General features: G+C 35.0%; 1 protein-coding gene across 1 annotated transcript in view; it reads left to right on the top strand.

Annotated features, from left to right (window-relative positions):
- INTU (inturned planar cell polarity protein) overlaps positions 1 to 19,582 on the top strand; it is a 41,881-nt gene extending 22,299 nt beyond the window's left edge. The window contains exons 5-16 of the mRNA XM_032186306.1: positions 1,588 to 1,706; positions 2,550 to 2,639; positions 3,237 to 3,314; positions 4,418 to 4,607; positions 8,011 to 8,064; positions 9,443 to 9,505; positions 10,159 to 10,380; positions 10,938 to 11,360; positions 11,904 to 12,001; positions 12,675 to 12,864; positions 16,869 to 17,020; positions 18,840 to 19,582. Of these exons, the coding sequence (XP_032042197.1) occupies positions 1,588 to 1,706; positions 2,550 to 2,639; positions 3,237 to 3,314; positions 4,418 to 4,607; positions 8,011 to 8,064; positions 9,443 to 9,505; positions 10,159 to 10,380; positions 10,938 to 11,360; positions 11,904 to 12,001; positions 12,675 to 12,864; positions 16,869 to 17,020; positions 18,840 to 18,951 (1,791 nt within the window). The 3' untranslated portion in view covers positions 18,952 to 19,582. The remainder of the gene's footprint in view (positions 1 to 1,587; positions 1,707 to 2,549; positions 2,640 to 3,236; positions 3,315 to 4,417; positions 4,608 to 8,010; positions 8,065 to 9,442; positions 9,506 to 10,158; positions 10,381 to 10,937; positions 11,361 to 11,903; positions 12,002 to 12,674; positions 12,865 to 16,868; positions 17,021 to 18,839) is intronic.
- Positions 19,583 to 27,857: the final 8,275 nt, after the last annotated feature.

Genomic DNA, 27,857 nt, shown 5'->3' with positions numbered 1-27,857 from the left:
TATCTAGTCAGCATCGTTACGACACAATTCCTTTTATCCATTTTGTTTGTTGTCAAGACTGCGCTGAGTGAAAAAAAAAAAAAAAAAAACAATTTAGGCTGAGTTTGAGAAATAAAGAAAACAGAAATAAATAAAAGGGCAGCTGATAAGTTAAAGGCTAAGCCTTCAATTTAGATACTCTGTCCAGGTTTTGGGTGTTTGGGTTGGGGGAGGGTTCACATTTAAAAAACAAACAAACGAAAAGTGCTTCTAAGCTTTCGGATATAATGGTATTCTTCATCTTACTCTGAAGACAGCTGATCTTGTATGGAAGTATGTGCTGAACCTTGCTAACAACTCATTACTGTGTATATATATGATGCATCTAAGACCTTTTGTTGCAGTTGTCTTTTCTTTCCCTGGGAAAGTGTTCAGAGAATTCTCAAATGAATTTTGCGTAAAGGCCCCAGTTCATAGGAAGGAGTGGAAAAGACAGAATGTTTTCTTTCTAGCCCTTTGTAATGCTGTAATTAGAAAATGGCATTTTTTTTCTCCTGCTGAGGGATTGACTTAAGAAAAAAAAAATCTGTGCTACTAATGAGTATTTGAAAATAGAGCTAATTAAATTGGATAAGAATGAAGAGTTTGCCAGGTCCTTCTACAATGAAACTTTATATACTTTTAATCTTGATGAAGGAAAATTTTCTAATGGATATTGGCACTGAGCAATAAAATAGCAAGATTAATCATATTGGTGTTTCTTTTGCTTGTGTAGAAAGATAATTTAGCCTCCCCTTTGCATTGGACAGGCTTAGTATTATACAGATTATTTCTGACCATCATGATTTGGCAGAAAGCAAAAGTAGTTCACTTATTACTGCTTTATTGTTACAGTTCCTTAAATAATATAAAAATTTGCAGCATACTTAAAATTATTTTAATACAATAGCATTATATTAAAGAACTAGTTAGAAAAATATAAATAACTGTTACAAATATTTGTGTTTATTGAACTTCAGTTTAAGATTGACCTTTTTAAGCATATGATGATAGTTTGTGTTTTCGTGATAGAACTGTTAATGGTTTTATACATTATTTGAATGTATACCTCAGTTTTATTTTTTTGCTGTAGATGTAGGGTGATTAGGTAGGGCTACAGCGAGAGATGAGGATTCCTATATTCTTATGTGTTGGTTTTCAAGAGTTGTCCTCTTGATGGGCTCTTAAATCACAATTTAAATACTTAAGGAACTATACAAATGTTAGCAATCTCTTGGAATCTGATTTGTTAACAATGTATTTAAAACCATAAAATTCAGTGGCAATGCTATTTGTCATTTTATGTTTCTCCATATGATAGTGATTCAAAATAAGTCCTACCTTTCTATAAAGCAGAAATTAAATTGTTGTAAACATTCATGTTTTAGAACTTTCCCAGTAAGCCCAAGCATGCATTGCTTGTTTTGATATCAAAACAAATGTTCAAAAATGTAAAAAATATATATATATATAAATGATACCAGTAAAAAACAAAACAAAACAAAACTTTTTGTTTGTTTGTTTTATTTGTGTTTGCTTTGCTTAACTAACAGTTAGTTTTGTTCACAGCAAGAAATTCTTTATCAGTACCCCATATCGGAAGCATCCCAAAAACTCAAAAATGTGAGGGGAATATTTCTCACGCTCTCTGACATACTGGAAAGTGTTACTGGTACCCAGATTATCAGGTAAAAGTATTTTGAAATTTTATGTATTACTACTTCTAATATTTTATATGTATGTGTACAGAACAATGTACGTGGGTCATGTGCTGCTATCTTGCTATTTTGGCTGAGAAGTTTTAGCACAGTGCTTTAACTGTGCTTAAAAAAATTCTATTTAATAAAAGCATGTTACTAATTTAGCGATCGCTACAATGCAGATTGATTCTTAACAGCAGCTACTAAGCTGCTGATCATTTACATGTACCAGTATTCTACTGCAATGTCACATGAATTGGCACTGAGGTGTGTTTACCACTTTTAAATGCTTGTGCATTATTAATAGGAATTCTCTCCTATAGAAGCATTTTTGACATCTGAAAAAAAACAAGTCAATCCATTTATGGATGATCTGTACGTGCAGTATTATCAGAAAGACAGTACAGAAATCCATGATGACTTCAAGTCACATTTCCTGTTAAGTTCTCCATTCCCCATGTTTAGATGAATTCTCAAAATATGAAAGCACCTCTGCTGGTCTCTATGTTTCGTCTGTTTCGACTGTTTCGTCTTTTCAAGAAATATAATAGAAAATGCCCAGCTCTTCTATGAAGCTTTTTCTGTCAGAAGAGTAAATTATGATCAGTGTGTGTGTATTAGTACTGGTTTGACCTCTTACTTGGAAGTGAAATAAGAGTGTCTTTGAGTTTTCTAATAATTAATGTAATTATCTAGCCCAGTTGCATGCCTGTTACTTTACATGAGCATAAGACTTTGTATCTAAAATACATATAAATCATTCCAGCTTTAATGGTGACCTTTTATAACTGCATACTGTTAATGGAAATACTCCCGGCTTAATTTTTCTAGTTCCTCCCTTTTCTTATGTGAAAAACTGGTTCAAGTTGTTTACTGGAAAGAATGTGACAAGTTGCTTGTAATTGGCCTTCCTGAAGAAAAGTGAGTTTTAAATATTTCTTTTTTTTCCTTATTTTTCTCAAGTACAGTCCTCAAATTGTACTGTTCTCCTATCAAAAAGCAAGAAAGGGAGGGTTTACAATGTACTCTTCTTAGTATACTTTTCTTAGTATACATAGATTTTTTAGTATACATAGATTTTATAGCAGCTATCCCACTTCTTGGATCAACTTTGTACACATCTTTTATATAGACCTTGTTACAATTTCCTTTTTACTCCTTATGAAGGGAATGAGTTCTCATTACATCTCAGAAATACATATAAACTGTAAAACAGTAATTTTCAGTGTTTGTTAAAGTCATGTCCTAATTAGAGACTACTGAATAACAAGAGTAGTATTAGGTATTTATGTGTTCTAGGAGGCAAGAAGTGCAGATTTTTTTTTCCAGCTTTACTACTATGTCTGTGTGGTCATGGGCAAATCACTCAAAGGAAAATTCTTATACAGTACGATAAAGTATATTTTGCTTGCAATCTATCACTAGTTATGAATGCATCTCTCTTCAGAAGATGCCTATGTGTGTTGACGGTAGTTAAAGATGTTATAAACATAGATGTATGTTTGAAATTTTTTTTAGTGTGCCACTTTCCCAGTTACGGATCATGTTGGAAAATGTTGTCAGGACCTTAAAATTTATGTACAGCTCTTTAGACAGGTGAGTTATTTCAAAAGTATTTTCTTTTCAGTCACTAGTTTTTAACTGATGCTCACTGAAAAAGCTTTTTTTTTTTAATGTTTATATGGATTTTCTTTGCATGTTCCTTCACCTTTGCACAAAACCAGGATTCTGTTCTTGACTTTTTGTTTCAGTCTTAACACTAGTAAGACTCTTTTTAAAAAGTCTCTGTTATTTCAGAAAATTTGGTCCTTGATTAGGTTAAATCATTCACATAACCAATGTCACTCTAGATGTCAACAGCACTCTGCAAATGTGTTAAAGCACTGTCTGTAAAACGCACATATGAATCACAGTGTTATATTTGTAATAAAATAAACACTTCAGACTTCTCAACTTTATTTGGCAGAGTTCTCTGCATTTGGAAATCACCCAGAAAATTTTCAGTCTGACTGTAACCTAAATAAAATTGCCAAGGTAGGCTATTCATATGCTTGCATTCAATTCAGGGTGTAAGTGTGTATGCCATGGAGAAAATCCTAGCATTTATATTTTGTGCTGTTCAACACAGAGAAATGTAGAAATATGGAAAGAATAATCACATGTAATATCAAGCCGTATCTTTTTCTTACAGCATTTTTAACGTCACTTCACTATGAGCAACTTACCCTTGCTATACTTGCAGCTATTTAAATGCATCTCAGAAAACATTTAGCTTTGAATATGAAGGGTAAAGTAGGTCGTTTTTATGTTAAGTATAGCAGACTATTTAGAAATGTAGAATTTTTTTATACTTTCTGAAGGAAAGTCATACAGTGATGTCTAGCACACCAAAGTAATTAAATTATTAAAATAAAGACAAAGAAGAATCTGAATTTCTGAAAGGATGAATCTGATCATTGCCTCATCTTATGTTGCTCTCAGATATCCACTATAATACTGTACTGCTTTCAGCTAGGCAGGCAGCGTCATCTTTGTATGTATGTACTGTCTGCATATTGGCCTGGTGTTTGTTTAAAGTGAATGTTAAAAAATTCAAATGTATTATTGTGCTGTAAAAAGACTTATATAGAATAGAGGGTTATATAAACAAGCTATACATTTCTTGATGATATTCTAACTTGGAGTTCATGTTTGTTCAGTGCTTTTTGCCAGGTGGAAAATGTTTCTCGTCTGGATCATTTTTTCAACCTCTTCTTCCAGCGAGCACTTCAGCCTGCAAGATTCAACTCAAATGCCAGCTCCAGTGCTCAATACAATGATACCTTCAGTGCCTTATTCTTAGACAATCTCCCAGGCTTGCGCTGGCTGACATTGCCTCAGGAAATCAAGGTAATCTTGTTTTCACATCTCTTCAGAAAAACTTATACATGAAAGGCCAGAAAATTGACTCAGGTCTTGCATATATCATTTGGTGTCATCGTGTAATTTAAATGTGCTTTACCCATCCAAAGCCACCATTTTTCCTCCAGGATCTTCTATTTAAATTTAGAAGTATGGAGTCAATTCCAGAGGAAACAGAATGCTATTGTGAGTGTAGTTTGGTGATTTCCTTTTCTTCTATTTTATTTCTTTTCTTTTCTATTTTTCTTCTGTTTTTCTATTTCTTCTATTGTGCCTGATGTGACATTTCTTAACTGTTTGGTGGGGTCCTTAGAACCAGTTTAAACATTCTTAGTTCTTAGAACTAGTTTAAACATTCGGATATTCCTTGCACCTACTTTCTTTTCAGTAGTGTGACTTGGGGTAGCAATCATCTCACCTTTTCTTCAGTCTGTGATAGAACTACAGTTGAGGTGCTAATCCTGATCTCTTCCTACTAATGAATGGGGAAAATTCAGCAATTCACTTGTTCTACTCCAGCTTTTTGCTTTAGTATTAGATGAATCATGCCTGAGGACTCTAACTATGAAGACAGCCTGAAGTGAAGGGACCATCTCAAACAGGCATGTCTATACTGTAGGTATTTAATGAAATGCAGCCTCATTCAAGGACTAAACATGTGACCAAGTAGCTAAAATCTGTTGGTCTTCAATGAGACAGACACATTTTGAAATTTTACTCTTTTCTATTTAAAACAGTCTTATTAACATATAAAACTCTAATATCTAGTCAAGTTCCTGTTGAGAAGGTTACTTTCCATACAATGCACATACTGTAATGACAATTTCCTACTAATTTATATATTATCCTATATTCCGGAAGTATCAGGTATTGTAGTAAGGCAGGGTGGACCCCTTAGATTTTCAGGTTTCACTTCAGGGTTTAGAATGAGTGAAAGAAAGATTTACTGCATTTTCATTTTCCATCCTCCAGTGAATATTAGTGAATCTAGGGAATCATGTTTTGTTTACCTTCATGATTTTTAAGTATTTTCAACCCTTCAGTTAGGAAGTTATTTTCCATATCATGTGAAGAGTTGTTTGCATATCATATTTATGTCAGCATGTGTTTTTACTAAATTTCACAGCAGAAAAAAAATGAAGCTGGAAAGATGTTAAGGGTATGTTAGTGCCGTCCTTCTAGAGTTTGTTTTCTTTAGTAACTATTTGCCATGATTTAATGCAGATGAAACAGTTGGAAAATTTTAAGCTGGGAGTTTTCTTCCATGGAAAGACCCAAAATATTTGTATGTTTGTGGCTAACACAGTTAAGGTTAATACTAATTATTAGACAACGATTGTGATCTGAGCTGACCAGAAGCTGTTACCTAAACTTATTTAATGAGTAACAGGAAAGAGACTTTGCAACAATCTTCACTGTTGTCCATGAAAGTAAAGACACCGTGCAATGGAAAATTACAAGTTCTTCTCAGAATGGCTCTGCAAGAGGACTGAGTTTGGATGCTCAAATGACCTTACTTCTGCAGTGGTGTGCTCAAATAAAGAATCTATAAAGAGCAAATTATTAACTAAGACTTACCTCGCTTTCTGAATTGCATGTTTAATGAGAAGACCTTGTGTATGATTTTTGTAAGTCTGCTTTCTGGGGAGGGAATAAGTGGTAAGTCTTTCAACTTGAATATTGACAGGGTTTGCAGACTTGTTTCAGGCTTGCTACTGTTCATTAATAAAAGTTGCCATGGACATTGCAAGCTATGCATCACTGAGTGCCATTCATTACTAAACAGATTCCTGTTTGCTAGTGCAGACTTCTCTCTCCTTTCTCCATAATACAAATTGTCTTCTTTGACTTGGTTAGCAGACCCATAATGATTTAGTTCTCTCTCCCTTGCCCCATGGTATCTGTTTAGATACATTTTTGCTAAACGTGCTGGATATGTTGGGGAGAATTTAGTCCAACTGCTGCATTTATACTACATGTTATATATGTTGCAGCTACAGAAGTGTGTATTCCCTGAGTGTCTCAAGAAAGTTACTTGTATATCATAACTCCGGAGTTATATCTACTATCCAAGTGAAAAATCTAGGGGGGTGCACATAGTCCTGTAACATACATATCCACTCACTTGCAAAATCCATGCTCCATAACCAAGGGGAATAAAATGTTTATGCAATACGTAATTGTAGAATATGGCCAATCTGCAGTCTAATATACATTAGAAATGTAACTCAGTGTATCTCCGTTGTCACATGTTCTTACACAGGAAATGACATGTTTATTTTCTTGTGCTATTTGGTGACAATTTTTTTTTTCTCCATGTCTTTTTTCCTCCATGCTTTTTTTCTTCTCTCTTACGTTTCTGCAGGGAGACTGTAACAGTTTGTTCTCTACCTTAGCTTTCAGGTTGCTTCCTTTCTTGTAAAATTCCAGGAATTTAGGAAACAATGTATTTTATTTTATATGTATGATACGAACAGGGGGTTCCAAAATTACCTTAGATCATCCACATCTGTAAGAATTATTTTTTTTTTCCTAGAAAAAAGAGGAAATTTCTGCAACATAAGTTTTAGTGAAGATCTTTTTATTTGTGTATTCTTTGGAGAATACAAATGTCAGTTGCTTGTTGGGCAGAAAGCCATTTATATCTTAACTGGGGAAAAAGCTGAGAGGTTGGTTAGTTTGTTGACTGCCAACAGCGTAGCTGACATTTCTGTTTGCAAAACTGGCTGTATTTCAATTAGAGTCAGCTTGTTTATATAGCCCAAGGAGTTTGTCATGGTGGGTTTAGGTTCTTTTCATTAGTAGCACATTTATGTCGTGAACTTCAGTGGCTAGTACAATATTCTTTAAAGCAAAGTATTTTTAGTAAAATTTGAGTTAACTAACCTCCTGAAGTAAGAGAAATGCAAAAGCATAGAGCAGTATAAGCAGAACAGAGCTAATGTATGAGAAAGTACTGCAGAATTCCATAGAAACAAAAACCAAATGTATTGTGAAAAAGATTTGTCTAATAACTCAGTTGGATATAGTAGCTTGCCAGATTTCTGTGTTGTCTCTAGCCTTCGAGGAGTAGTCACTAGGCCTCATATTTTAAACCACGCTGGAATAAGGGACATCTCCTTTATATACAGAACAGCGGGTCAGAAGGCAAGCAAGCAGAGAAATTTTAGTCTCAAAGAGGGAAATGCATAGCAATTGAAGAATATTTCTTTAATCTAATAAATTGAGGTGTTCCTGATACCTGATACTGCAATTTTTCTCCATTCACTTTGTACATGTGAATCCTAATCTTCTCAGATTAGCAAGATAAAGTGAACTATCTATTAGTGAATATGCTGATATTGTAAATTAATGTGTTAGAAGAGTCTATTAAAATGTTTAAATATTTCAGATGGAAATTGACACAGCACTGAGCGACCTTGAAGCAGCTGATTTTGCAGAACTGGTAAACATTTGTCTTAGTTATTTGCATTGCACAGTATCCCTTTACCTTGCTCATATTCAGTAGCTTAAAAAAGCACTAACTACAAACTCATCCATGTTTTGCAATCAAGTGGGAGTCAAAGTAAAAGTATACTGCATTACTCTTGTTTTAAGACGGATCAATTTTACCCATTTTTATCCTGAATTTTACTCTATGGTTAATGTTACCATATTGTAATCCTCTAGGATTAGTCACTGAGAAACATCATTTACTATAATTTAAGTCCATGGGTTATTTACAAGAACACTCTAATTTCAACATAACTGTTGTTTGTTGTTCATTTTTCTTTGTATAGAAACTGTCTCCTTCCCAAGCAATTGCGAATAAAACGCAAAGCTTCTGTGGAGCTCAGAGAACTTGAGTTATCAGTTTGAATAAAACAATTACAAGTTATGCATACTTTTAACGCTCATAAAGAAGAAGATAGTAATTTACTCGAGTATATGTTCTTTAATTCCTCTACAGGATAGTGAGATGTAAACATACTGAATTTTCAATTTTACTTCTGAAAGAGCTTTCTTAAAATCACATTTCAGAATAATTATGTGTATTTTTAAATTATTATAATTATAATATACCTAATAAAGAATATAATTTTAAAATATTAGGTGTGAAGAACAGGTGCTTGATTTAGTATATTTAGTATAACAATTTGGGACATAGATATTCTTCATTACTAAAAATAGCTAAAGTTGCTTAAAGCTTAAAATATAAATTAGGTAAATGTACAGTCAATGTTTTGAAAGAACAAAAAACAAAATATGGATGAATATTTACAGAAAAGGATGTTTAGGTTGTATTTTATTTCAAAGAAACTGATTGCACCCAATAATTTAAAATATTCTAGACTCCATATAAAGTTAGTCTTCACTGAGACCAATGGGCATCTAAACTAAAAAAAAAAATAACAAATAGGTGTATTTGGGGTAAAATTGCAAATACTGGATAAGAAAATGCTTTGACCTGGAAGTTTTGCTCTAGGAGGGCCTCTGGTGTCAGTAGTTATGCTTCAGTTACTTTGCTGTTAAGAATTGTGAGAATTAGCATATCCTACAAAAATAGTTTATGAATAGATAAACACTGGATAGGAAAACTGAGCATCTTACCTTGAGCTGAAAACTGTTAGAGAAAACTGTAGTGACATGAAAATCTATAATGGAGGCTAAAAACTTTGTATTTCTCTTAACTGCTCAAAATACCGTTATTAATGCCTTTCTGATGCCCTCATGATATAAGAAGTCAAAATACTGAATAAGTCTGATTACAGCTGATTGGAATTAAATGTTTTACTTGTATCACTCAAAAATTCGGAACTAAAAATCCATGCCTTTGTTCACAGTCTGAAGATTACTACGACATGAGAAGATTATACGTGATTATGGGCTCTTGTCTCTTCTACAAGGTAGTATTACTGATTAAGGTCTATAGATTAAGAAAATACAACTTCTAGAAATCTAACCCAGTCACGGAGTAACTCTTTTCAGAACCTTACAAATAGGAGAAATGTGTGATTACTTTAAGTGTAATTTTAGTGACACAAAACTCAAACACCATAACAACAAAAAAAGATTTCATGAAGTGAAATGTGCTATATGATCAATAAGGACAAAATACTTGTTTGAAGTTGTCCTACGTAAATTCTGTCATATGACCCGTGGATTGAAGAAAGACGGTATTATGAGATTAAAATCACACTTGAATTGATTCAGTGTGATATTCTAACAGTATCTCTTTGTGGGGGCATTGCTATTATTTAATAGAGACAACAGCTCCTCTATTTTTAATGGGTCTTCAAATCAAAGACTTGAAAATTTGGATCAACAGCTTTTTTCTCTTCGACCTTAATTATAAATCTATTTTACTAAATATAGATAATGTATTTGACAATATAAAGAAAGAGAAAGATAACAGTTGTAGCTTTAAGAAATTTATTGTCATCCAATTGATCTTTATGCCAGTAGCATTATGAGAGTAAACTGTCAGCATAATTTTTTTTGCATAGTTTTGTCAGCACATTTCTTACTGAATACGCTTCCTTTTCTGTGTTTAATTAAGGGTTACTTGATCGGTAATCACTTGCCAAAGGAAGATCTTATTGATATAGGTTTATATAGCCGGCACTATTGTCTGTTACCCTTGGCAGCAGAACAGAAGATTGGTCAGTTAGTGATATGGCGGGAGGTATTTCCACAGCATCACATCCAGCCATGCGAAGTGTCAAGTTTTACAGGATACAGAGAACCTGAAGCAAGATACTTCTTATTGATAGTTGGCTTGGTAAGTTAACACCTGCAGTATGCCCCTTCTCCTGTGCTCTGTGTTGGTGTTGGGTATTGTCTGTTGTTCAGTAAGATCATAAATTTACACCTGTTAATTTAGTAATTTTAGAAAATACTCATATTGTAGCAGTTCATGGGATAGAATTTCTCAGGTAGTACAATAATTTCTATGTCTGTAAAGCTTGCAAGTTCTAATAATTCTCGTTACCTTTTCTACTTTCTCACTTCAGTTGAAAATGTTTTTACTTTCATGATTTTGTATTTTCAGATAACTCACTTAAGATTTTTTTAATGTGTTGTGCGTTCTTTTTGCCTTTTTTTAAAGGCAAGTATCTAATGAGTGAGTAAATCATACTCTTTTTTGTTTGCATGTTAACTTAGATAACATGTAAGGAGAAAGATCTCCTTGGACATGATTTGATTAGAAAAATAAAAAACTCCTCTGGGGAGGAGGAAGGACTGCTGAATATTGTGCTGGTTTTTGTCCAAGTATCTGATAAGATATAATGCTATATTTGAAATCAGAGGCTAATGTTGCTACCTCCATGTTTACAGAGACACTTCATGCTGTGTGTTCTGCTAGAGGCAGGAGGCTGTGCATCAAAAGCCATTGGGAATCCAGGACCAGACTGTATATATGTAGATCAGGTCAAAGCCACTATACTTCAGCTGGAAGGAATAGATGCCAGCATAGAGGAAAGGCTAGATTCTCCTTCCATTCCACCTTTATCTTGTGCAGACTGGTTCCTTCCTGCAACACGTGACAAACTGGAGAGCTTGACCACCTCACCCATCCTAAGCAAGATACAAAATGCTTCCAAAACAGTAACTACTCCAGCAAGCAAAAGGACCCTGTTTGGTGACTCATCCTTAACGACACGTAAGCCAAGTCCTACGAGAAGCAGTGGAGGACCTGACCATGGCAATGAAGGTCCCGCAGAAGATGAAAGCAGTAATCCACAAGCTGTAGCTGATCAGGTCTGAGAACAGGGACAAAGCAAATTGTTCAAGGTTCTTCTGGGCTTGGGGGAGGTAGCAATTCTTCTAAAAAATCACGAACTAAAAACAAACAAACAGGGAAAAAAAAAAAAAACTACAAGTAAATAAAAATTCAAGAGTTACTGAATTCAGTAGAAAATACTGCTGTCTTGGGAAGCTTTGGGTCAGCCTCACAGCCATCACATTTTTTATTGTGATTATTATCACTTCTAAATATTTGGTTTTCGGATGACTAAATTGGGCACAGCTGTGTTGGAATCAGCAGAAGTAATTGGAGAATATCCCCAAAATAATAATGGTGTAAACAAAAGTGATTATGACAACTTGCTGTACAGTTGTACAACTGTTTCTAATCAATTTCAGCCTAAAATAGACTAAAATACATTTATGTTAGTTGATGCAACTGAGCCTTTTTAAAAGTACTATTTTTTTTTTCTTTTAAATAGGTGATTTCCTGGTTTGATTTTGTTCTTTCCTTACCTTTATTTTGTCTGTTAGTTCATCTATCTATTTGTTTTTCAGGTCACTAGAAAAAAACATACCCTACCAAATCCATTTAATTTAGGAAACCCTAAAAAGAACCTGTCAGAAAAGGATATAGAACTCTTTAATGCTATCAAGTAAGATTTTTTTTATTAAATATTTGATTTTTAAGGTCATACATGCATGGATTTTTGAAGATGCACAGATCACAGAAGTTCTTGCTTACTTTTATTCTAACCAAAATTTTGCTATGCAAGCTCTTAATGGAGTATAAATTAGAAGAGAAGACTTTCTCAAGAATACTTCAGTAGAATGTATCCGTGTCACATAATTATATAACCTTAGAAGCTCAAATAAATGAGTTTTTGGCATGCATACACCTTTTGTGTCCCTGGTGCCACTAAGCACAAAGGACATAGAAGCCATGACCTTCCTTGTTTCTACCTGTTCCTTGTGACAATGCAGTCTGATCTGGTGGTTTTTTTGGGTGCTAAAGAAAGCGTTCCTTTCCTTCAAAGCTTTTATTTCTCCCTTCCCTTTTCTTTTTTGATGAGAAGCTTTGAGATCACAAGCAGAATATCTAACTAGCACCAGACTTGCTTGAAAAATACGTATTTGAGTATAAACAGTCCAAATTAGCAGATTTCCTTGGTATAAAAATAAGCACCTTTCAAATGTGTCCTTTGTTGTATTCCATTGTAGTTACTGGAAAAGACAGGTCTGTTTTAAGGAAAAAAAAAGTTTGCATTGTTTAACTGAAATTTCATACAAATGTATTTGAATATTAAATGAATTCTCCTATTTTTGAAGGTTGACATCTGGTCCTGAGAATACCCTCTTCCACTATTTATCTTTGGAAACAATGCAAGGAATCTTTATTACTCCAACTCACAAGGAAGTAGCACAGCTCGGTGGCTCCATCCACCCACAGTTAATCGAGAATTTTCATCGTTGCTGTCTTTCAATTCGCTCAGTTTTTCAGCAGTCCATGAAAAACCAAGTATGAAAGCTTTGTCTTACTTCAGTTTTCCTCTCTATTTACCTTCTCAACTCAGTATTTCAAGATCGTTTTCACTTCACTATTTAAAAAAGATCACTGACAGGCAGCTCTTTGTGTAGTAGCTTATAATGCACTTTCACTGTTACGAGAGGGTTCTCTCTCAGAGCATCCAACCATGTGTGCATGTAATTATGGTCAGTTCCTCCAGCCATGCCCTCAAAGTAAGTACTCCATGTATCCAGTATGGTATTTTCTTTTTCTGTTTGATGTTAGGACTCTAACTTAGCAAAAAGTTTCAAATACTGGGTTTAAGAGCTGTAAGAGTGAAAAGGGTCATTTTTTAGTCATATTACTTCTATAAGGAAACTTCACACTGGCAGGAAAAGGAGATGTAGGCCCTCTGTTTTTCACAGAAAATGTTTGATATGAACAGTGATAGTGCAGCCTCCCCTCAGTGCCCTGTCATAGTGTCTGAGCACTGCCCTGAAGACGGCCTCTCTGCAGCTGAGAGGGTGTTCATTCTGGGTTTTTGGTCTCTGTGCTACCTGAGATTGCTTAGCCACTTGCCAGACACTAACATCTCTAATAGTTTGCCCACAGTGGCATCTGTCTAGAAGATGACTGGCTACAATGATCAATTCCTCTTAATTATGCTGCTAAATCATCTCTTGGATTTTAGATCATGTGGGATGGCAGAATAGGTGAGCGGTTTTTTCTCTGTACAAAGATAGCAATTCAGGCTTTGCTCTACAGTTAGGCTGAAGCCCAGTGGCAGCTGCCAGACCTTTACGCGGGTACTAGGAAAAAAAAAAAGATATGATGCGAGCAGCTGCCCTGCCTTGATTTTGGTTACAACTTTCATTTTTCTTCAGATGATCCATTTAAAGTAAAACAGTAATAGTAATGCAGAAATCTAAGTAATAGGTATAAGAATCAATTAGAGACACTCAGAACAGACATTTTGCGTTCAATGCGCTTTTTGTTTTTCTAGAAGTCTGGTTTGTTAATTGTGCAGTTGATTTTTACTGACATGAGCCAAATTAGGGTAACATTTCATCCATGATAATTTTGCCATCTATTTAATCCATTTGAAAAAGAGAAATAATGAAATATAAGTGGAATGATGTATACCAGTTGCAACTTTTTAGGTCCTAAAGTGACGATCCAAGTGTGTTAAATGAGAAATGGGGAATAACAGTACAAATTGAATGAATGCCATTTGGAAATATCAGTATAATTTCTCTTTGTGTTTTCTTTAAGTTACTGAAGAAGTCAATTCTGGTTAGACCGTGTCTCATAAATAATCTGGGAATTTTTATTTATTTATTTTTAAGTGTTAGAAAAACGGATTAATTTGGATTGTTCTGTCAACTTCCAGTGACACTGAGGTTTGGCCGAATGGAACATTGGCAATGGGTCTTGTGTTTTGGGCGCTTCTATCAGGAGATCTGGAAATCCTAAAGGAAGCAGAGAGAATACACAAATGTGTCTTATGATCAAATTGCTTTTGTTTACAACTGTTACAAATGTTAAATGGACGGTTTATAATTCAAACCAAAAATACAAATGAAATATGAAAAATAAATAAACAAATCATTCAACTGCTAGGTATAATTCATAAAAACTGAAGAACTCATGCTTAAAAGTGAAAACTTGTGTTTTGGCAATAGGTATCTTGGCATAGGCTTTTCTGGGTTCTTTGGGGCAGCTGTGTTCATTCTGCCCTGAAAGTCAAAAATAATTAAACACATGCTGGAAAACAAAGTTTCTCTTAGAGAAAAATCTAAGAATCTCCTGTAAGCCAGCGTGGTAACAAAAGAATTAATAGTATTTTGACTCTACAAATTGGGGGTAGTTTTGTTGGTTTCAACAATTAAGGCTGAAATTGTCCAGTTGCATTAGAGCATGAGGAAAATGTAAAAGAATGAATAGAAGTTTTCTGTGTTCATAGGGCATGACAAAAAAAAAAAATACACTATCATACTGTTTATTCTTTGACATCACATCAGGTAAATATTGTTATGGTTTAGGATTTAGAAAATTGCAGCAATTATGCAAAATTATTGTAATTAGTAATAATTTTTACCAACCTTTTGAGAACTGAAAATTTACCATTTCTAAATATGCACAAAAATGTTGAAAAAAAGAAAAGTTGAAATTGAGCAAAAATAAGTTCTGTAGCTTTAAACCCTATAATATATATGCCTGGATCTAACAGGCAGCTCTGGCCTAATTTTCTTAATCATTGTCACATATTCTTACATTTAAAATCACAAGGAAATAATTCTTTATGCACATAAAAGTACAGAAGTAAATCATGTCCACACTTCTATCCAGTATCCCATCTTAATGCGTTATTTTTCTTTAATATTTTCAGTATGCATGTAAGACATGCTAAAATTTAAACAAATGTCCACTTGGAAATTGCATGATAGCAACCCCATTTTTTTGTTGAGGAAAAATCATTAGACAGCATTCTAACATATTCCTTAAATCTCTTCAGTAGCAGCATTAGCAAAAACAGGTTTAATGTTTTATAATATTACATACTAAAGATGCAGTATTGTCATCTATTGTGAAATTTCTTCTACTGTGTGTAGTAATTTAGAATATACTGTATGAATTTAATCCAAAGCATGCTTAGGGAAATTTAAAAGACATTTGCTCAAGCAAATATTAGCCATTTTGTTTTCCAAGTACTAAAGTTCATTTTTCTTCAACATTTTGAGAGAGACAGCATAGTTACGGTACTGTGAACATCTTTTCTCTTCTAGACACTCCCCACATTTTCAGTGTTATAGGCATGTTGAGATATGTTGGTTTACGCTTCTGCATATGGCAGACAAGTTCCCTATTTCCCTATGTATGTTTTGTTGTTGTTGTTTTCCCCTCCAGGAAAACCTTTTCTTTCCTCTCAGAAGCAACTGATTGGAACAGAAGTTGATTGGCATGGTCGCAATGGAACCAGAGATGCCTCATCTTAACAGTTCTCTTAAAGCAGATTTGTTTCAAAGGGATTTCCACGCATTTCCATAATCTCATCTCACTTCTCATGCTTCAAAAAGAAAATAAGATACAAAGTTTGTTTTTCCACTATGTAGATGTATGCAAAAGAGTAATAAACATCCTTTGACTTCAGGGGGAGAAGAGTTGGACAAGTGACAAACCCTTTCAAAATTTCTCCTCAGCTTATCTCAGTGTCTGTTCCCTTTCCATTTCTGGTAGAAAGAAAAGTAGCTTTATTGGACTTACAGAACTGTTGAGCACGAAGACAGAGCAAAGTAGGCTTTGCGCATGCAATTTCATCCTTACTGAATGGATACCAGGGGTTCAGTTCCACACCTGGAACTTCTATAGGTTTTGTTCAAAAGCTCTACATAAAGCATAGCCCTCAAAAAAATAAAATCAACAAAACACATAAAAAAAATGTACAATGCGTTTATACTAAGTATAAGCAACAAAATGCTCTGAGCAAAGTACTTCAACTGTTTGCTTAAAAAAAAAAAAAAAGAAACACCTGCCTGACCAAGTTTATTGAATAGGCTTTTAATATCGCAATTCTTAATTAAGAAGGCAAACAAAGAAAGGAAGATGAGAGGGTGAGAGGTTTAACTGTTTAACACACTGGTTGGCTAACTATTTAACACACTGTTTAACTGTTTAGCACACTGTTTTTAATGAAGCTGTAAGAGCTCAAATATCTTATTAAAGAGAATGTTTTTCAGATAGAAAAAAAAAAAAAAGGATTGTGGAATATACACAGGAATATACAACCTCCTGATTGCATAATATGGAAAAAAAAAAAAAAAGCCTTTTTATGCCAAAGTAACAAAATTGTGGAGAAAAGAATCATATAAGCAAAATAGTTCTCTTCTAAATCTGGCTTTTTGAAAGCAATATCATTCAGCAGCTTCCTGAAGAAAGCATGTTATAATTATATTTGCTAGTAATTTACGTAAAAAAAAATAATTCTTTACTAACACTTCACCTTTTTTTTTTTACAGAAGAAGAAGAAAGGCAGTAAGATTTCAGAATTTAGTACAGCAGATGACGACCTAGATCTGATAAGAGAACATGGAGTTTTGTTTGAGTGCACTCCTGATAACTGGACTGATCAGAAGAAACCACCACCAACAATGAGTTACTGGGTTGTGGGGTAAGTTTAAAGACAAATGTATTTACATGTATTTCTCCCCAAATTTTCCATGTTGAATGTGCCACTGTACTCTTTAGGAAAAAATTTCCCTGTAACAAATCACAGAAATACTCAAGTGGACTCTGATGAGGTAGCTTTGATTTGGGATCTAGGAAGCTGCATTACTATGATGTTCCACCTGGTGTTAAACATAAATGTTGTTAACTTGGGAGCAGCATGATAGTGTGTTAACACCACAGAGCTGGCACAAGGCACAGCACTGCACCATGTTGCTCTGTGCTCTGCAAACATGCTAAAGTACTGTAATCATACTCTGAACTTGCTTTCAAAGTTCTGCCATTACCACAAATCACAATCCATTTGCTATGATGTCACTTAATTGATTTTCATAATGACATACGTGGTTATTGCTACATAGCTAAGCCTTATTTGCCTGACAGAACAGCATGTTGCCCTAGGTATCAAAAAGTAATAGTAAGATTTTTAAAAAATAATTAAGTGTAATGAGAAAATAGCATGTATCATCACTTGACAATTAAGAACATAGCAACTCTTATAATTGTTCTAAGCCTAGGCCAGTAAGCCAGTAGCCACCACTTCTTATGTGTTGTTCTGTCCTCTATTGACCGTATTTTTTGTGATGTCTACTTTGTATCTGCATTAAGCAGACAGTCATGTCAAGATTAGTCAGTCAGCAGGATTTTGCCTTCTTTTCTGGATTTATCTTCTATCTTCGGTATTCCTACTAGAAAATAGAAAGAAAAATGCAAATGGTTGGTGAAGTGGAAGCTATACTTTCACCATATGAAATGATAACTCAGTATGGCTAGGGTGTGAAAGGAAGATAAATGATTACAATTCATTGAATTATGACTGTTGGTTAGTTCAACTATTGCACAAATATGAAAGTCTTTAAAATCGGCAAAATATATTTTGAATATGGCATAAGAACTTATTTCTACTGTAATGAGAAGAAATGTCATCCACAGGTAATGATTTTGGCCAGGAATAATAATGCAGAAATCCTCTACTTTTTTTTTTTTTTTTTTTTTTTTTATCTTTTTTTGAACCTGTTTGCCTTTAAGTCAGATGTTTTAAAAGCAAAACAAAAACAACTGAATCTCACAGGGGATTGTACAGAACTGTAGTTCATTTGCTAATAAGCGCTATCCTTATCCGTTTGCTTATAAGCGCTATGGAAAAATTAAGAACCTGTCAAATATCAAGACTGCTGTTGATATCTTTTAAGTAATAACAATAATCTTTCAGTCTCTGCATTATCAGATCATGTGTTACATCTGGGACAATGCATTAATATTTACAGAACTATATGATACATTTTAATGCTACACAGAGTTGTGCGCAAGTATATGAAGAGCTTTCCTGTTTAGTTCTTTCCCTTGAAGACTGTGTTGGAGTGACATGTAGGAATGTACAGGCCAGTCCGTATTAAATTTAAAAATGAGTAAATATGTAAATACAGGAGCTTGTGCCGAAGTAACCTGATTGCAGCTTGTAGTCCCGAAAGCTGGATTATTGCAAACACAACAGCACCATTGAAATACGTACTAAAAACCTGAATACTGGTTTTCAGGTAGTCTTGAGAAAACTGAACAGAAATTGTTGCTTTAAGAATCTAATACATGAAATCAGTAAGATAATGCAGGAGAGCCACAGCAATTTGCTAGCAGTTTTACGCAGCAATTATTCTTAATGTCATACTGAAACCTTAAGATTACAACCAGAATGTATTGAACGGTCAAAAAGAAAAAGATTGCACCTGTGATTTCTTATTTTTATGTGTTTTGTTGTTTTTCAGGAGACTCTTCCTGCATCCAAAACCTCAGGAGTTTTATGTCTGTTTTCATGACTCGGTCACAGAAGTCGCTGTTGAACTAGCCTTTAAACTGTCCTTTGGTTTAGCTACATAGATGAGCTTCGTGAATATTCAGCCATCCTTGTCGTCTCTTTAAAGTTCTTAAGTATAATGAGAAATTAACTCAACTGTGGTATCCACATATAGCATATCTTTGAAATGCTTTTAAGAAGGTAAATTGTCATTGTGGTATGACACAGGTGAAACTTCAGAGATGGTTCCAATGACCTCATCAATTGAATACTTTAAAAGTTTTCAGAGAACCAAAGTTTTTATATATTGCCAAATTATTTATCCCAATTGTAACTTTATTATATGAAAACCTCACATAATTTGTACGTTCACTGCTGTTCAGTGTACAGTATTCAATATAAAATGATGAGTTGATATCCTCAAAGTGCTCTGTGAATATTAGGCACTCACCGATGGGGAAAAATATATTTACCATTAATGAAAATTTTGTACCTCTAAAGGCATAAAAAATACTGAAGTGTATTCAGTAACATTGTGTTAATCAACACAGAGAAATATTTTAGCAGATTAATGGCATTTAGCCACACAAAACTGATGTCTTACAATTTTTGTCAGTATAGTCTGCTGCACACCCAAGGCCTATAGCGTGAGTGATGTTTTACTTGATTTCATGATTTTTATTGTAAATAACATATTTGTTAAAAAACAATTTTGAGGGCATAAAAAAAGAGGTGCTGAGGGTGATATTTTTGTTTATGCATGGATAGCTACTTTTGTATTATAATCATAATTTCTTAATAAAAATGTTTATTTTTCAAAGACCAGTACAATGCTACTCTATTTTTTTAACTTAACATATTTTCTCTTTTGTTTATTTGAACAGTGTTTGTTTAGCTAAGTCTTCTACAATTTACCACTGGATATTAAAAAAATAATTTAGCTTACATCAGTACAAGGCAAGAGAAGGTAAAGTACTTGCAAAATCAGGAGAAGTCTTCTGCAGAATTCAGCTTTCCTACAAATTGTTGAAAGGTTTGTTATAGACTAGCTGCTCCTACAGCTTTCTGTACTAAAGGTTTAGTTTAAAATGTATGATTTTGGGCCATTTTTACCCCTAGCCAGCACACTTAGATTTGGCCATCTGCATAGTGTCTCATCACATTCCATGTCAACAGTGCATTTTTTTTTCCTTTCTGCTGCTTCTACTTGGTTTTCCTAAGTGTTTTTCATAAAATGCATGACTAAAATTGCATTTCAAACAGTGGGATCAAAAAAATAAAATTAAGTATTTAGAAAAGTAAATTCAGTTCCATAGGCTCTCATGATCAAATCCTTTGATCTTGTTTTAACAAGTAAATTGCACTGTTTAGACTAATTCTAAAATAATCAATCAGACGCCTTTGACTGTTCACTCCCTACAAGTGATTCACAGCTTGGCTTGAATCATTCAACAGTTGCTTTAATTCCAAGCAGTAGAAGTCTTAGGCCTGAAGTTTAAGCATGTGACGGAAGGTTTTATAAATCAGCCCTCTCCAGAATTTATGGCCCCTTGATGAGAAATAGTGTATCAGTTTGAGATGTACAGAGCTGAGTTGCATATAGTGCTTTTGCATTTGTGTTCCCCATCTGTAAATTAAATGATATGAGATATACTGCTTGGGAAAGAAGAAAAAGAAAAAGAAAAAAAAAAAAAAGGAACAGTATGGAGTATGGACAATACTTGAATAACACCTTTAAAAAGTCTAAAATAGGAAGGCTTTGAATATTTTTTTTCTCTGTAGATGGTAAAAGGAATACAGAAAAGAAGGCCATCATTATAAACAATGTAAACAAAGACTTAGATCTAGTTAATTTTGCTAACTTATTAAAAGATTTTTTTTCTAGGTTACTTTGCTGCCACAGTTGTGGGCTAAACTCTGTTGACTTAATTGTGCTAAGTCAATGCAGAAAAAAAACAGTGTGAATATGTAGGTATGTGTGGAGAAAGAGGGAACGGAAGGAAAGAGACTCCTTCAGCAGCAACCAGCTATTTAGATTGGCTTGCTCCTTCACAAGAAACCCCATCTTAAAAAGAATTAATGGCATCTATCAGGATATGGTACAACTTTTATACTCAGTGTCGTTCAGCAATAAAATGTGTTGCAAAATCTGCCTTAATCTTGTTGATACTACACTTAAGGAGACTCTTAACGGTTAATTTGTTCCCCAGCTGAGCATAGACTTGATTTTGTAGATTTTTAAGAGATGTTTAAAAAGAGCCCCAAAGGATAGGACTTAATTTCCTACAGAACACAGATTTTTATGAGCTTTGATACAAATCTTGTAGCATAGTAACTTGCAGGAAGATTATAGCTGTGATTCGTGGTGTATGGAATTAATGTTTAAAGGAACAGATATGGAGAAGCTACTAAAGGAGTTGAACTGGCAGTGTTAAAGTTCAGAAGAAATGCATTTATTTTGTGTTTAAATTATGACTTACAAGAATTATTGGCAAGGCAATGTGTACAAAAAATCAGTGGAGTATCGGGGTTAAAATGACTAATTTCAAGGGAATGCAAGCAATAAAATCATTTTAAAAACATTAATGATTAAAAATGACTGAATAAATATGGTGCTTCATGCCTTTGCTAGTAATAAAGTTTGTAGATACAGGGGTGGTAAAGCAATGAAAGAAAATACTTTCTTGCTATCAGCAGTTCTAGCAGGAATTGACGCTTACGAACTGTAACAGAATGGGTATAAATAACATACTAAATTGTGTTTTGACTTAGTATATATGATGTTCATTAACACACAGTTCAATGGAATCAGCAAATATTCTGGCTTAAACCATTTGTTAGTTGTTCTTTTTCCTGGTTTCTTCTTGTGGGAGAGAGGCCAGTTTCCACAGCTTACAGAATGTTCTGGAAAGTTCCCCAAGTTTCTGTGAAGCTTGCTGACTGCCGTTCAGGGATGGAGGCTATTTAGGAATAAGATTTGTTGCTCTTTGTTCAATTGTGTTTAATATAAAGGTAGCTGTAGGTACATTATAGCAGTGCCATGTTCACTCTCGTAGCTTTCGATTCCCAGGTATAGTCTGTGTCCCTTACATATTCTGCCAGCTGATCACCAAATTGGCCTGAATGATGTGTTTAGGTTGGATATTAGGAAGAACTTCTTTACTGAAAGGGTTGTTAGGCATTAAAATAGGCTGTCCAGGGAAGTAGTTGAGACACCATCCCTGGAGGTCTTTAAAAGATATTTAGATGTAGAGCTTCGTGATATGGTTTAGTGGAGGACTGGTTAGTGTTAGGTCAGAGGCTGAACTCGGTGATCTTGGAGGTCTCTTCCAACCTAGATGATTCTGTGATTCTGTAACAGGCCTCTTGGTTAACTTTCCCCCTGGCAGCCAACAGGGAAAAAACCTGCCACAGTGTCCACTGAGGGCCTGGATTTCAGTTATCCAGAAAGGTGGCAGAAATGACCAGCCACCAAGGGAGGGCAGTGCCACCCCCCTGCCCCTTGAGGCCGTTAATGGCGGGGTGAAGCCGCGCAGCCACCACTAGGCATTGCCATCTGCCCAGGGGCCACGTTCACGCAGGGACCAGGTGTTTCTGGCCACCAAGGGTATGGGGTGGAGGTGGGCACCATGGCAGCCCCACAGGGCTAGGGGTCTGCTCGACCCCATGTCCTTCACAAAGGCCCTGCTGGCCAGCAGTGTGGCAGCTGCCATCTCCAAGACAGCCATGGTGCCCATCAAGTGAGTGAAGCTGTTGCTGCAGGTGCAGGCTTCGTCCAAGCAGGTGCAGGCAGACCAGTAGTACAAGGAAGGGCATGATCAACTGCTTTGTGCATATGAGCAAGGTATGGAGCCCAGGAAACAAAAGCTTTTAGAAACACCTCTGTGTCGACAGCAACGGAGAAGCCATCATGGGCTGCATCATGGGCTGCTGGTGTTCAGAGTGGCGTTACCTGGGGAGAGGGTGAGTTTGCCATGGGAGTACCCCCTGGATTTCTGTTTTTTCAGAAAAGGAGTGAAACCTGCAGCCACTGAGTGGTTGTGCATTCATGTGGCATAGTAGCAAAATTGTGCTCAGTGGTTGTGGACAGTATGAAAACATCTTTAATGTTTTCCTTCTGATAGTTTTGCAGAGCACTGCTTATATATTTGACATCCCCATGTTGATGCATATGAAAGTGTACTTGAAGTAAGAAATGAACACCTAGTTTTGACTTTTCTTTATCATTAAGGAGTCTTTACCTTCGCCAATGGTAACAAGATATTTGAATGAAGAGCATGGCTGCGCATTACAGAGATGTCTGTCATCACTGCCTACCCAAATCTAACAGCACTGATCAGAGCCAGCCGCAGTGCAGGTGCGATGTCTGTGTACATCTCTGCATATGCTTCTTCTCACGATTCCCATAACATCTGTTTCTGCATTAGCTCCTCAGCTGCATTTAACGTCTTAGTGCATTTTTCTTAGTGTCCAAAGGAATCCTTTTCTTCCTTTAGAAAAAAGATGTAATTACAAAGGCCCTGTGAAGTTTCTCATATGCATATAAACCATTTAGCCATTGCTTTAATATGGTGTCTGAGCACCCCCTGTGGAAGCTAAAATGCATAGGCAGGCTACTTCAAGGAAACAGTTTCTACACAGGTGAAATGTTAGCCTGTTTCCAGACTGCAGTTTACACAGGTATCCTTAGCCTTATAAATTTTTGAAGTGAGGACGTTGAAAATGTTTCCCATTTCTCAGCATTATTGCCGTTTGTCTTGTAGTTATAGATTTTCTTGTGCTAACACATACATCCATTGGTAAGTGTCAGAATAAATCCAAATACCCATAAAGTAAATGTCCTGAAAAGGAATATTTTTGGCCTTTGTTACAGCTCAGACCAAAGTAGAAACAGTGGAAGGAAAGTTGCATGATAGCTTTGGTGTAACGTGAACTGTGGAAATGTATTTTAATAATCCATTTCTTTTCCTGTAGGATTTCTCAATTTCTGGCATGGCAATTTGGCAAACGTTATATCATATTTTCCAATACAGGCTCTAAACTTTGCTTTTAAGGACAAGTATAAACTGATTTTCATATCCAAAGTGGATAAAGAAAAACAGGTAAGTAATCTATTACTAGATCTGGCCAAGAACCGAGTAGTTCTTTCACTCATGGTTGGTAATTCTTGATAACATGTTGATAGATTTTTTAGTGATAGATTTTTTAGTAGATAGATAGTGTTTTTAAAGCGCACGTGTCTTACTATATAGGTTATTGCTGAGGTAATGAAATCTATGTTTTCATCTTCATTGATTAATAACCTCATAAGGTGTGTATAAGTGCTTATAACTGCAGTCAAAATTTTCAAAGTTTTGTTCAGGACATACAATTATTTCAAAATTAATCGTTGCAAGTCTTACGTTGTATATTCAAAATCTTGGACGCAGGCACCTGTGTTTCAGGGCTTTGTCAAAAATCCCAGTCACATTTTCACAGTTATGATTGCACAATGGACTCTAATCTCAAAAATATTTATGTTCATGGGTAATCTCACTCATGAAATTACAGCTGTTTTTATTTTCATGCATAAAATTCTTGGGTTGCGTCCCTCAAGCAGAAGTCTGTCTTTATCTATCTTCTTACTTCTCTTTGCATTATTTTCTTGATAATTGTTACTATGCAACTGCCAGAAGAAGCTTTTGGTATTACAGTGCAAGTTTTGCACAAAAGGAGCAGGAAAAGGAGTGGAACAATTTTAGGTTATGCTGACTAATTTTGCAATGTTATGTACTTGAAGAACGTTCTTTAACTTGGATGGATTTTTGTGAAGACACTAGAGGTCAGCACCCAGGGAATTAATTACAAGAAATACAGATCTTGGAATGCAAAGTGTTCATACTGGAATTTGAAAAATTGCATAAAATTCATTCATATCAGAATGGAAAATAAGTTCTTCATCTCTAGTTTTTTCATGTGGAAATAGCTGAAAATCTGCTTTATTTGTGTCTCTTTTAGGTTATCTGTTTTAGAATTTCTTTGGTTAGGTTTTCATAATTTAAACAGAAGTCCAATGATCTGTGGTTTCTCTTGTTGACGTTTTTTTCTGCAATGCCAGAAAATGTACTTGCCACAGGCTTTCCTGGTGTTTCTTACCAATGTTGTCAGTCGTTAATGTTTAATCTCTCTGTATTGCATGCAAATTCTTAAGCTGTCTTTTTTCAACTGCACTTTCTTCATATGTAAAGAGTTTAAGGTTGCTGTTTTCTTTCTTTTCTTAACAGTGGAAAAAGTAAAACATGCATGATGTAAATAACAGTGTTTATAGTTCTTCAAATCTCCTTTCCGCCTCCTGGAAATGTTTCCAGATGGCCTACATGTGTATGTGCTTGACTCAAATTTTAGAAACATTCCTTGAATAGCATTCAAGATTAATTTATTTAGAAGCATATTTAACAAAGTAGCATATGCATTTTTAAAGCTCAGGGTCTTGGGATGCTTTCTTACATGCTTTGTGCAGGATAGGAAATTGAGAAGACAGTATGGTTGCATGCGTGCTTTTTTTGCTTTCTGGATTATCTTTAAAAAAAAAATAGCTTGTGGAAAGTAAAGTGCAAAGGAACCTCTTTTGAAGAACGCCAGCTGTATCTACATGCCAGACACTGTTTGCATTGAAGGTAATACAGGCACAGTCAATCATCTTGAAATTGCAGCTTGCCCCTTCTGCTTGCTACTCAAGTGAGCAACAGTTCGTGTTGGCTGAATTCGTATCTTCAGGATACCTTCAGTATAATAATGTGCATGCTTTGAGAATTTGAAGTAAGATTGGTTTATTACTTGTTGAGTTTTCACCTGTTGAGAATCCTGTAAATTAGAAGAATGTACAGATATAAAAAGTGGATTTTTTTTTTTTTTAACTATGTCAGAGCTTATGGCTAGTGTTCTGCTATGGGGAAAAGCTGAAATGAGTAGTACTTACCGCATATTTGAGTAAGAATGTGTGGGGAGAAAGTGGAAGCATGGCATTAGGGGGAGAAATCTCAGGAGAGGGTAAGAGAATTCTTACTTCAGTATTTTGATGAATTAGGACAAAAATTAAGTGATAGTTATTTGGCTTGAAAGTGTTTCAGCAGCTGGGTACCAGTATCTGTTTGACTTTTCCTTTAGGTTTATATTTACTGGAATGAGTAGTCTCCATCAGAACTAATAAACTGTCTTCATCCATCCACGTTTTTCTATATTTTCTTAATGTTTTGTTCATAAGTGGAGGAAATAATTGTTCTTCATACTATTTTGATACGTTAAATGTTTCAGTCATAGTACATAACAATGTGAATAAATTTATTTTATATCAGGTGCTGCTGAGCGACAATTCCAGGGACTTGGTGACTGCATTGTTAAAACTGCAAAGACAGATGGACTTCCTGGCTGGTACCAGGGTTTTGGCGTTTCAGTACAGGGGATCACTGTATACTGAACCTCATATTTTGGATATTACGATACCATTAAGGTAGCTCTTATGAATCAAAATGCACGTTTTAAATCTGTATCATTTTAAATATTAATTAATTATGAACTAATTAAAGGGTTAGTTATAGCGTTTGTCTTTGCAGTTATGCATACTTAACAGAGTATATTACTGAAGAGCCAAGTCATTTTACAGTAGGATTAACAACAAAAACGATGGAATTATTTGCTATCTGCTAGATTGGGCGTGCATTTTACAGACCTAGTGCAGGCTTACGTTTTTGTTTTATTTTGCAGGGATTATTGCCAAATCCAAAACAAACACCACTCATTCTTTCCTTTTTCATTGCTCAAGTTGTGACTGTGTTCTCAGGAATGCTGTCATATCCGTTTGACACTGTCAGGAGACGCATGATGATGCAGGTATGATCTAGCTTATAGTTCTTTTCTGGAAATTACTAGATCTTTGCAGCTTGGCATGCTAACTGGAGTGCTGTATAGCCTTACAGCATGTGAGACTATTCAGAAAAAGAAGGAGAAACAGCTCCAGAAAGAAAAGAAGAAAGATTTGAAATAATGGCATTGCAGGCATCTGGCTAAAAATATGTTCAGTTAACAGCTTGATGAGAGATTTTAGTAGAAAAGTGAGATCTGTTTTTTTTTTCTCCTACTCAGATGCTTGGTATTTGGATTAAGATGGGTCTGTGGGCAGAATAATATGCTTTATTAGTCCAGCTAATACAGTTGGAAGACTAAGCTTTGTGGAATACAGCCATTCTTCATGTGTGAAATAGAATCAATGTTCTGCAAAGCTCAGTGTATGCTGGGAATTATTTCTCATCATTTGTCTGGATGGGAAAGTATGTTTTTAGCTATCTTGTTGGTAGTTATTAGGTAATTTTACTAGGTAGTTAAGCAGCATTTGAAGTACATTTAATGAAGTACGTTCTCACCATCAAGAGCATCTTTGAATGTGAAATTAAAAAAATAAAATGATTGGGACCTTGTTCCCTGCATCACTGAGAAAGTTTTGCCGTCTGATGACAAAAAGGAACATGTACTCTCACTGTACTCCAGAAAATGAAAAGAAAATCAGAACAAATGTTGGCATAGTTGTTTTCAAAATACTCCAGGAGATACGTAGCTTCTTATGTAATGCCTGCATACCTCTGGTAATCTGTCCTAAATCTGTCCCAAATAACATAAATCCATGAAGCTTGTAGTGGACAAACACCATTAGAAAGCACTTCTTCCTTACAAACTAAGTATGATTTCACTGTCTTCAGATTCTGCTTTTTCTGCTTAGTGAGCAGTCAGCCTATAGTTAGTGCTGTTCATATTCAGAAGTACTATGTTTCCCAAGGCTGGCCTTACCAAAAAATTGCATGTATTTCTGGTAGTTAACCTACTGCTGGGATAGAGAAGAACATCAAGATTATTAAAAATGTAAAATATATTAAATAAGATAATGGTTTTACTAGCACACAAGAAACAACACAAGATTATTTGGATATGTTGTGGATATGTATGTATGTATGTACTT

The sequence above is a fragment of the Aythya fuligula genome, chromosome 4, assembly GCF_009819795.1.
Source record: "Aythya fuligula isolate bAytFul2 chromosome 4, bAytFul2.pri, whole genome shotgun sequence".
Classification (NCBI taxonomy): domain Eukaryota; kingdom Metazoa; phylum Chordata; class Aves; order Anseriformes; family Anatidae; genus Aythya; species Aythya fuligula.
This window is presented reverse-complemented; position numbering and strand designations above follow the sequence as displayed.